Genomic DNA, 11,366 nt, shown 5'->3' with positions numbered 1-11,366 from the left:
GACTCGCCGCGCTGCATTGACCGTGTTTACTGTTTGTCAGACAGGGCAGCAATTTACGCCCACGCAGGAGGCAAAAAACATTAATTTGCATGCAAGTCAATTATCAGGAGGCAGCGGCAAACAGACAGGCGCTAGTTGTCGGTTTTTCAGTTTTTCAGTTTTCAGTTTTCAGTACAAATATCAGAATCATTTTTGCCCACCACAAGGCTATAAACTCACGAAATGGAGATGCTCTTGAAATGGGAAAAAAGTCTTTGGGAAAAAATGTGGCTTCTCCATTAAAGGAATTGGTGTTTCATTATTGAAAATTCCTTTTAAATACATACCTTTACATACATCAAATGATTTTATAGAGTGTCTACTGTTCTACATATCCAAGCTACCATATTCACCTGCCACTACTTTCAAACTGCCAGGCAAGCACATTTCTAAATGTTTTTATTAATTAAAAATATTGCAAATTAAACACATTTCCAAATTGCGTTTTGCATTTTTCGTATAAATACACGCCCGTTGAAAAAATGCAAATATAATTTACAAAGCATACAATTTCACTTTTTATTTTCATTCGGGTTTTTGGCTTGCTCTATCGCTACTTTTTGAAGAGCCACACATCAGTTCGTAGTCTTGGCTCAAAGCTCTTAAGCCTAATTATGTTTAATACTATTCCTAGCTGTACATTGAGACCAGTCTTGGGAGCTGCGGATACCTCGGGTCTACCTGCTTTTGATGGTCACCTCGAGGCTGGCAGCCAGATTGCGGCAGGTGAGGAACTGACCGGAAGCCCTAATCTCCGGCCAGCTGCGCCGGAGCGAATGTGCTGGTCCCAGGAACTGGTAGCCTTGTGTCTCGATGACAGTCTCGAAAGAGGACCCACTTTGTGGCTGGTCCAGGTGCCACAGGAAGATGGCATGCTCATCGCAGCCATCGCCGCCACCGATCGCAATGACAGCCAAGAAAAATGTGTGCACTATGACGTGGCCAAAAGCATTGGACTCCTCGCTCAGCCGCAGGCAGGCCACGCCCTCCTGGGGCAACTGAGGGCGGACGTGCAACCGCTCGCCGAACGTGCCGTAGATTTGCAATACTGCCAGGCGGTGGTCGCTGCTCAAATGACGCAGCAGCTGCCACTCCCGTCGACCTATTGACCCCGCCGCTTCCAGTGCCAGTCCGAGTGCCTGATTTACTCCGGATGCCGGCGCCTGTTTATGGCTCCCCGCTGATAAGGATGCACCTCCAGAATCCTCAACTGCGGTGTCCTGCATCTCGACTGTTGACAATTTGTTGTTGGCCACTGGCTGGCCAAGTTGGTAACTGTGGCTGCATGATTTCCCAGTGGGGCAATGATAATTTTGATACTCGCTCTCGCCACCGCTGGGTGACTTCTCCAGATGCTCCTGCTGCCTTTGCCCCTGCTGTTGGCTACCCACCTGCCCACCATTATTTATGGTGGCAACTTCATCGCAGCGCAATCCGTCTTGATCTGGCCCTGTAATCCGCCAACTTTTCTTACTCAACTTTAACTTTGGTTTAACGAGCATATTGTTGTGACCTTCCCCCGAAAATGCCACGGCAGTCTCCTGGTGCTGCACTTTTATCAGCGTGCCACGTTGTTGCAGTTGAGTTTGGGCTGCAGCCTCGGCTCCATCTCCTGCTCCTGTTCCAGTTCCCTTTGCCATTTGGTCGACCGAAACTGGCAGTTGCCTGGAGATTTGCTTGCCGCACTTGGACTTGCCGGAACTCGTCTTGGCCAGCGCCATTTTCGGTTGATTATGATATTCATTTGTGCACTTGTTGACGCTGCTCAGTTTTTCATGGCCCTGGGCCGCAGAAGTCACTTTGTTGGTTTTTCCTGGAAAAAGAGGCGGAACCCCAAGAAATAACCATTAAAAAACAGTCACAAGAGAGTAAAGTAAGGTACGAAATGTAAATATAATAAATACAGTCCGGATATCTAGTCCTAGCTGGCAAAGATTCCACGCACAATTCGCACAGCTTGCAATTGTCCATTTGCGCTCGTTAGGGTTTCGACCTCCCAACTCTGGAAACAAACTCCTTGAAGAAGTTCAAGTGGCAAATAAAAATAGAATAGAAAAAGTAAATAAATATCCACGTACCCTGCATCTATATAAATATGAGCTCCGGGTGAATCTCGGCAAGACATAAAGAATGCACACTTAATGTAGAAGCAATAAAAACGCACTAAGCACAGCATAAGCTGGGGAAAAAACAAAGCTAAAGAGACCCCCGAAGTGGGTAAAAGTGGCAAAAAATGAAGACCAACAAGGAAAAACAAATGCAGACAACGGCGGAAAATTCTGTTGCTGCTTGTTACCTACGCTGTAAACTTCACTCCAAGTTAAGTTGGCGGACACAGATTGAAAATGGCAACAAGGGCGGCTAAACTTTAAACGAAGCCGCCCAGGAAGAAAGCAACAAAAAAACAGCAAGGAAAATCAACAACAAAATCAGTGGGTAAAGTAACGCAATGCCAGCAAGATGGCAGCGGAGCAAAGCGCGAAAAACTTTAGCAATTTATGTTACATAATTATGCTATAAAAAGAACAACAAGCGAAGATGAGCCATTGCGCTCAATTTCAAGCCCTCTTGACTCTCGCCTCCGCTTTCCCGCTTTCCTGCTTTCCCTCATCACATCACATTTTTCTTTCATTTGCGCCGACGACTCTCGGTTGAGATTTAAGTGAAACATTGACACTTGCCGCCTGCTGAAAAGTTTTTAGCCCACCTAAATGAGGATTCGGTTGCCAGGATGTTGCCAATGGCACAGGATCTATAAATTAAGAAGGGGCAGGGGCAGAAACTAACCTCAAAGCTTATATCATTTTACAGATAAATCTCTCTAATTTATAAAATAAAGCTAAAGGCATCATTTATCAATAACTAAAAGCAACTTTCTGTAAAGTAATTACCAGCAAAAGGATACAAATAAAATGCTTTTTAATTGAAAGAAATAACTTTAAATACGAATAAATTGAAGAAAGTAGTATTTTAAATAAAATGAATTTCAATTTTAAGCATAGACCAAACCTAACCCCCAGCACCCACTCCTGTCATTGTCATTTACGAAGACCTCCCCAAGGATTCCCAGAATCCTGCCCAAAAAGCACAGACAGCTGTTGCCTAATGACAAGGCCAATTCGGGTATCGTTTTGCGCAGATTAAATAGATAAAAGTCGCGAATACATGTCCTTAAAAAACCGGTCAGCACTTACCGCCATCGCAGGGAAAGCTCTCCGCCAGCAGGGTGAATAATTTGTCCGACAGCAGACAGCGGCCCCTTGGCCCCAAAGGAACTCGGCACACCGGACACTTTACGGAGCGACTGCGGCAATTATTGCAGAGCACGTGTCCATTGCAGCACTGCCAGCCAGGTGGTTTGATGACCTGATTTCCGTTGGCCAGGATCGAGCAGGATGTGGATGTGGATGGGAGCGGCAGTCAGAAAGAGAGACAAGAAAGAAGGAGGATATAGGTGTGTAATTATTCAAAAGGGGGGAATTATTTCAATTAATTATAAATATCGGTGTCCCCCATGCAAACTGCAATTGAGCTGAGCTTCCCTCTCTCTCTCTCTGATTGCTTCATTATTATTTCCCCCAAATTGCATTTAAAACACAAAAACCAATTCTAGTCGTATACGTAATGCACAAACGGAAACTAAATTTGATTATTGGCCACATTTGCTACTTGTTTTTGGCCTCCGGTCTGCTTTGGTCTCCTTAAGTCGAAATGCAGCTACGATTGCTGTTCTCGGAATCGACATGAAAAATGTATTATATTGGCAGCATTGTGCGCAGCAAGCTTTCCATTTAAATTGAAAATCAAATTGAAAATATTGCAAGCGGATTTAAAATAATACAACTGTGTTTGATGCGCACCCAAAATACTTTTGCGCATTTCAAGTCGCTCCCTCACAAAAACACAAAATAAAAACCAAAAACAAAAAAGGAATTGCAGAAACTCGGCACACGGAATATAGACTAAAGGACTGGGGAATATGTATCGATACATACATATTTGGCCAATGCTTTTTGTCTCTCACTGTCTGTGCGTGTATTCAGCCAAAAACTGCTGTAAATATGCAGGCGAACATAAATTTGCTACGAACTGAATAAAGAAACAATTTCTGTGCTGCAGCTTTCATACTTTTTGCTGCGATTTGCCAAAACAGCAATCGAAGTATTACAAATGTAAAGCGATTCGATTGCAATCTGACCAAATAAAAACCATAAAGACAAAGAACAACCATGTAGGGAGAGAGAAAAATCATAATTGGATACTCATTACAGTTTGAAATCAAATTTATATATTTTAAAATGTTGTAATATGTGATTAAAATATCCTGGTAACATCTATTATTCCCATTCGGAAAGGGATTTAATATTTGAAAAATATTGAAATTCCCTAACTTCCTAACATTTGTGGCAAACAAGGGATTTAAGGAACGTGCACACGTGTGGCAGATAGATTTAATGTTATTCGTCTTTTATTGTTTTTAATTGGCTTAAATGACATGAGCAAATGCTTTTAATTTTAATACCCCTGCATGCATAAACAAAGACTCCAATTAGTGATAGAAATCAATTAAATGCAGCTGAGCGAAAACACAACGAGGGGATGTGAAAGTGGCAATGGCATTGGAACTGGGAAGTGGAAAGAGGCAGCGGAAATGGCCAAAGCCGAGTGGTTTTAGTTTTAGCCCACTTTTCAGCGTCCGTCGCACAGAAAATCGAAATTGGCGTAGCATGCTTTTAGGCATATTGTAAAATATCTTCAGCAATATTGATTCGACTTCCCAAGCACCACTCGTTTCGGCCAGTTTATATAGTTTAGATTAACTAAAATACCGCAGGGCTGATCGAAAATATTTTAATCATATTTACCAAAGAGAGAGAGAGAGATCCAAAGCTTAGCTGAGAGCTAAGCTGAACTGTTTGTTTGCAAAATTTATGAAAATTAAATGGCTTGCAAATTTATGCATATTTAAATGGAACAAAAACAATTTCAAGCCCGATTTAATGTCAAACAAGGAATGGCAGAGGCAATCCTTATCCGACTAATGCAGGCGATTAGCATTCAAGGGAATCGAGGATGCACAACTATTGAAAATCTAGCAAAACAAAATCCCTTAATAACTTAATGGACTTGTGAGTGTGTCTGTGTGTGTGTGTGTGTGTGCATGTTTGCATACATAAATATGCCGTATGTGTGCAAGCACACACACACACACATACACACAGGCACATCGAAGGACATGGCATGTGCTCATAATACAATATAATGCCAGCTCCGTGCCATAGTAATAATGACCAAATCCAAAGGGCTTCCACTCACTCTCTCTCTCTCTACCTCTCGCTCTTTGGCAACTCAGCCGCAGGATGGAGCAGCATAAACTGATTTCGGGTTAATAAACAAATTATTCAGTGCAGCTGCAAGTGGAGTTCAAGCTGCTCTGTGGCCAGCTCGCTCCGAAGGCGTTGCAGCGTGGCCGTGTCCAGGATATCTCGGGGATGTCCTTGCCCCCGTCGCCCACTTATACCCCAGCACATGCTTAATTTATGGTTACACACACTGACACTCCAGCCAGTACTGGGCCAAAACGAGATCTGCTCCAGGCGAGAATTTCATTTGAAAATAACTCTGCATTTTAAATGGCCAGAAATGGGCGAGCATCGCTCTGCTCTGCTCTGCACTGCTTTACTCAGCTCACCGGTCTCACTCACTCTTTATCTTGTCTAATTAATTAAATTTATGTTTTTGCTGACAAGCTGGGCATAAATAAATTTAAAGTCCGGCCCTCGCCACCAGCTTTAATTTAAATGCACAACGAGCTTTGGGCTCTGAACATCGCCATCAACATCGAAATTGAGCAAAAATCAGAAGCTGGCCCGCAGGCGATTGACACGATTATTCACACTGACTTCCGTTGCTGCCTCCAACCCTCACACAAACACACTCGACACACACTAATCGTCAATATTTGATTTTTAAACGACATAATCAATCACATGGCCCGCTCAGGATGTATATATTTTGCAAAACTAATCAAATCACATGCCAGGGCAAACATTTATCAAAAACCTACTCGAATATAGGACAAACAAAAAAAAACAACAAGAAGAGAACATAAAAACAGGCAAGCAGCCGGCCGAATAAAAAACTTGGCCAGGCAACATAACCGACGGCTATTAACTGGCAACATGGAGAGCCGTATTGGGCCATGTGCGTCGTTTGAGTAATTGAGTCAACAAAGCTGCTGTACCTGGACCAAAGGGAGAAGCGGAGGGGTGGTCGCAGGAGCGGAGACATGGGGACATGGACATGGAATACAGGGGGCACGCAATCACCGGCAGCCCCATGTTGCAAACTTTATATACATTCAAGTGATTAGCAACAAACTTGCGCTGCAAAATCAACGCAGGCCAGGAAGAGGATGGCACTGGGATTGCCAATGGAACTGTCACAGCACTGAGAACATATCTAGGCAAGCCGTATTAGATTAGATTATTATCAAAGTCAGTTTGAATATCTACTAATTGAAGAGCTATCTACCACTATTCTTCTTTAAGAAAGTTAAAATCCAAAAACTATAAAATCAGAGGGCAATAATAAAAAGCCTTTTTGTACCTAACTAAGCTTTATATTTTTCTCAAACTTTTTCTCAAAGTGCAATTGGTAGCATCGGCTCACAAAGGCAACCAAGCGACCAACTGGCCAACTAAGTTTTTGGCCGAGTTGGGTCGAGAGTTCGAGCCCAGCTGAGTTAGATAATGACGAACTAAAACTAAAGCCAGTCAGGCTCATCGATATGCAATGCACATGCAGGCGGCTGCTGGATGGATGTCCTTATGGCCCATCCATCCCGCATCCTGCATCCCGCATCGCTCTCTTGTTCCACTTACCTCAAGGCACACAGGACACTCCAGTAATTGGGAAATATGTTGCAGGCATGTTGCAAACTTTTGCAGCGATTGTTGATTAATACCGTGCTGCTGCAAATATAAAGAGAGAGAGAGAATATATATAGTGGTTAATTTAAAGACTCCACTTCAAGGTTAAATGACACTTCGGGAAATTCAATCAATCGAATCTGACGCCTGCATTTAATTATATTTAAATTTTTGGCACAGCCCACATGGCGCTTAATAATTCACGGCAGAGCGCCCATGAAAGGCTTCGATTTAAGCCGATTTCCATTCAATTTTGCATTCGATTATCAAAACGATCCGTGTTCAAAATTTCCATCCAAAAGGGCCACCTGCATTCGAAAGACGCATTATGTCCTATGGTCGAATGCGGTTGCAAGTTTAATCTGTTTAACGGGTCAAGCTGGCACACACACACACAAACTCAAACATTCATTTTGTCTGTGATTCAATGCTTTCGGCATTGATTGAAATGGACTTTCCATGCCAACCACCTGTGCCAGGTGTTCACGTGTGTGTATCTCTGCTTGAATGTCCTTAAATTCGGACTGTCCTCTGCAAGGACATTTAGGTCAATTGAATTGTAATAAAGTACACATAATGTGTCAAGAACGAAATTGCGTTATTTCGATTCAATTGCATTTAATAAAGTAAACAGCTTCTTGCTCGCCAGATAAACAATTTACAACGACTCATGGACATCTGTATGGCTGAACACCTCAAGGCTTTCCCCAGGATCTTTGCTTGCTTTTACATTGAAGTGGACCTGAGTTCTAAATATAAACATTCAAGGTCATTTGTTGACTTGTTAATTGAAAAACTTTTAATAAATTAAATTTAGAGTCTTGCGGTATTTGACTTTAAGGCTTGTTTTTACTTTTGACAAGCTTTGGCTTGCAGCGAAACAGGAAATTATTTTTAAGTTATAAATGAAACATAAGATAGGGACAGGGACAAGATGCTTAAAGTTGGGGGCGAAACCTGAAGATTAACCTCTAAACTTTTTAAATAGAAGCGATTTTCATATCTTTAAGAAAGTAAGAAGGTTATAGGTTCATCCCTATTTTAAATCTAGACAACCTAAACTTCTATTTGCGCAATTAAGCTTAAGTAAATGACATTTGATGGTCATTCAATTACGATTACGTGTGGTTATGGATGAATTATTAGTTAGTTCCTGGATTAGTCGACTTTTTATTATGATTTAAACCTTCCACCGATGCTCTAGCATTGGCCCACCAAACTGCAATTGGCAGACTTGCAGGCCCACAAAGCAAGCAGACCAAGTTGCATCTAACTAATTACTAATTACTGGGCCAAAGCCAAAGCTGTAGCAGCAGTCATTAAGCCAATCAGTATTACGTAACGTTCAGCGGCGCACTCGAGTAAGACAATGGCCCATATAAGCGGCACACACTCCAATCATTCCGGGCCAATTAGGCCAAAACAGTGAGTACTTACCACAGCATGCGATGCCTCGGCAGGATCTTCATTCTGGTCAATGTTTGCATGTTGACGCCACATCATCAGGGTCACGACCTCGGCGCCGCTTTGCCAATGATCCTGCAACCGATTGGCCAGCTCACTGATCCTCAGTCCCAGGACATCGGCACCGTTTAACTCCAGTAGGGTATCTCCCAAGCGAACGCCACCTCTTTCCGCATTAGACTTCGCCTGCACCCCGCTGACCCATGGATAGGGGTCCCAAGGGGCACGACTCAAATTCAGACCCAAAGTGCCATTCGCGCAGGCGTAGATGGTGCACAACTGAAGCATCTTGGCTGTAAGGAGTAGATATAGTTCAAATCAAATCAGGCAATTCGACACTAAGACCCACAAGGTCGCACACTGCTTTTACCGACATAAATTTGGCCAATTTTCAACACTTAAGGCGTTCGCCAGACGCACACCCTCGGTCATCTAATTACCTGGGCTAACACACACATATCATCACCTAAGCAAAGGGGCTTTGAAAAATGTTGCCAAACTGTTTTATTTCGTTTCTTTTCCGAGGGCCAAGATACCCCCAAAAGCACTAGTTGACATGCCCATCACGTACACATTCGCATTTATTATGCCCCAAAATGTCTGAATGTGTGTGTGTGTTTGTGTGTGTGTGATTGGGGCAACCGACAGAGTCCTCTGATTTCCAGCACTTCACTCATTTGCACCTTTTGGCGAGCGATTCTTTCACCTTTCGGCAGCTGCCTCGAAGCCCAATTAATTAGCCAAAAAGTTTGCTGCCAAGTGGTCGTAATTACGCATACGCCACGTTCGCCAGGCGTAAAATTTGCTCACATAAATCAAAAGTTTCCGCAGGGCCAAGCCAAACAAAAAAATAGAAAGGGTTTTCTTGAAAACTTTTCAGCAGCAACGAAAATCAATTAAGCCCCCAAGCCGAAACTCACATATATACAATGTATATATATAGTATATAGAATGCGAAACAGAACCCAGCTGTTTTTCTGCCAACTGGATTCTTTCGCTTAGTCACTGGCATTGTCATTTGGCCAAGTCGAAGAAATCGAAGTAGAAGCTGTCAGTCTAGAAGATTCTCATACAGCGAAATTGATTATGTTTCTTGCACTCGAAACTTGGAGTAGATTGAGAATTTATAGCTTCCTCTCCGGCCGTCTACGCACGCGGATACAGATGTACGGATACAAGTACGAGTTCGTACGGCAAACTTGTTCAAATCACTTCACTTCACTTCTACTGACATTGGCCATGAAATCGCTATGACGTCGGTTTATTGAAGTGGCCAAAGCGCGGAGTATATAAATCATTGAACAATAAGCTGGCCATCATTCAATTATGCCTTATCCCTTGTAAGGGCAATTAAGAGTTCGATTGAATTATTTCCCCAAAACTAGTTAGTTTTAAGGCGCACCCACTATTTGGTTAGCCAAAAAGAAAGACCGCAGCAGCAATTTACAGACCATTGTTTCAGATCCAAGTCAATGAAGCACGACACTTGGCAAACAATTACGCAAACCCCAAAATGCAGGATGACTGCCCATGGTAACGCTCCAGTTAAGGCCTAAATCTAATTGCCAACTGCATTATAAATACCGTAAAGTTAACGCTGTGAATCTTTTTCTATGTTTGCTTTTAGAGGAAGCGAACTGAGCTTAGACGCGTGTGAATTGCAACTGAATCGCCCGAAGGTAATGCACATTGCACTGACTTGGCTTAGATCTTGGCTGGCTTGGCTTGGCACCGCTTTCGTTTTCAGTGTATTGAGTCAGTGGCGAAAACTGGCGAAGCGAGACTAAAACAAACTCACACGAAAATTGCGTCACAATTACAAACCGAAAGAAACCGCAAGCGTGTAAAAAAAAAAGCAAAAAAAAAAAAACAAAAAAGCTCAAGAGACAGAGACCCAGAAACCCAAAAGCGGGCTAAAAATGTTGCGCATGCGCCATTGACGCTGCTGCAGCTCTACAATTAGCAGCCTGGGATTGCCGTGTGTAAAAATTTTTAAATTGAACGTGATTTGCCTTTTTTTGCTCTCTGCTTCTCTATTTTGATTTCGCACAGTGTATGTATGTGTGTGTGATTTTATGAAATTTGCGCAAGCATTGCGCATGCGTGCGATTTATGCGCTGCTCTTGGCGCGTTTCTAATTGAATTTAGACCCGTTTGTTTGCTTTGGTAGTGGGTAGGAAATAGAAGCAAACTTGTTTGCCGCCTTTAATTATGCGAGTATCCAGCAAATGCGTTTATAATTGTGCGTTACACTTCCGTGTTTCTTTTTTGGTCTAAGAGGTCTTAGCCGGACCTTGACCTAAGTTAACGTTTAACAAACTTAAGTCGGTAGCTTTTGGGGTGAGCGTAAGGTCATTAGGGCCATTAGCTCTACCGCATGCTTGGTTAACAATTACACACCGTTTTTATAGTAGGTTTTAACCTGCTGCTGGTTAATCAATTTTCACAACTCTCGGCCACGCTACGTGATTTTTTTGATCGTGTATCGTAATAACTTTATTTGGCGCCGGCGCTTCGCACTTCGCGTTTGACCTGCGGAACTTGCGGCGCTTGCGCACTTCACTGAATGCGAGCTGCGAAGAAACTGAGGCTCGGCTTCTTCACAGCTGACCAGCAGACCTAACAAACTTGGCTTAAACACTGGCGCCACCTCTTAGCAGAGCTTTGAACTTACTGGCTGAAAGCTTTTGAACGGTTTTTCAAAACCGAAAACCAATTGGCAACAGAAACAAGTCGAGAGTTATTAATTTGAGAGGCGGAATTGCACTTGAATTTGGCCATTGCCTTTGGGCCAGGCCTAATTGCCGGCCGATTAATAAAAGTCAATTACCTTTCCGGTGCTGGGGTGGGTGTTTGAGAAACATGAATTTTGATGTTATTGCCTGGCTAAGTATTTGGTAATTTTGACACTGCTGATGGCTTTTTGGCTGC

The 11,366-nt window shown here is 42.9% G+C and overlaps 1 protein-coding gene across 2 annotated transcripts; it reads right to left on the bottom strand.

The window, feature by feature from the left end:
* Nucleotides 1-575: 575 nt before the first annotated feature.
* LOC108115577 lies at nucleotides 576-10,997 on the bottom strand. 2 transcript variants are annotated; one of them, XM_017227088.2, is made up of 5 exons: nucleotides 10,836-10,997; nucleotides 8,409-8,728; nucleotides 6,924-7,013; nucleotides 3,234-3,405; nucleotides 576-1,852 (listed from the first exon to the last, which is right to left on the bottom strand). In XM_017227088.2, the coding sequence occupies exons 2-5, from the start codon at nucleotides 8,721-8,723 to the stop codon at nucleotides 717-719; spliced, it is 1,713 nt and encodes a 570-aa protein (XP_017082577.2). In that variant the 5' UTR covers nucleotides 8,724-8,728; nucleotides 10,836-10,997; the 3' UTR covers nucleotides 576-716. The 2 variants fall into 2 exon arrangements, with proteins under 2 accessions (XP_017082577.2, XP_017082576.2); XM_017227087.2 differs by lacking the exon at nucleotides 10,836-10,997 and adding an exon at nucleotides 10,020-10,075.
* Nucleotides 10,998-11,366: the final 369 nt, after the last annotated feature.

Source organism: Drosophila eugracilis, unplaced genomic scaffold (genome assembly GCF_018153835.1).
Source record: "Drosophila eugracilis isolate 14026-0451.02 unplaced genomic scaffold, ASM1815383v1 contig_75, whole genome shotgun sequence".
Taxonomy (NCBI): Eukaryota; Metazoa; Arthropoda; class Insecta; order Diptera; family Drosophilidae; genus Drosophila; species Drosophila eugracilis.
The sequence above is the reverse complement of the archived record's forward strand: the minus strand, read 5'-3'. Positions and strand labels throughout refer to the sequence as shown.

Coding starts and splice junctions, on each gene's coding strand:
- LOC108115577 (XM_017227088.2), bottom strand. CDS start 8,723: ATGCTTCAGTTGTGCACCATCTACGCCTGCGCGAATGGCACTTTGGGT. Junction 7,014..8,408: donor CCGAGGCATCGCATGCTGTG/GTAAGTACTCAC, acceptor TTATATTTGCAG/CAGCACGGTATTAATCAACA. Junction 1,853..3,233: donor GAGCTTTCCCTGCGATGGCG/GTAAGTGCTGAC, acceptor CTCTTTTTCCAG/GAAAAACCAACAAAGTGACT.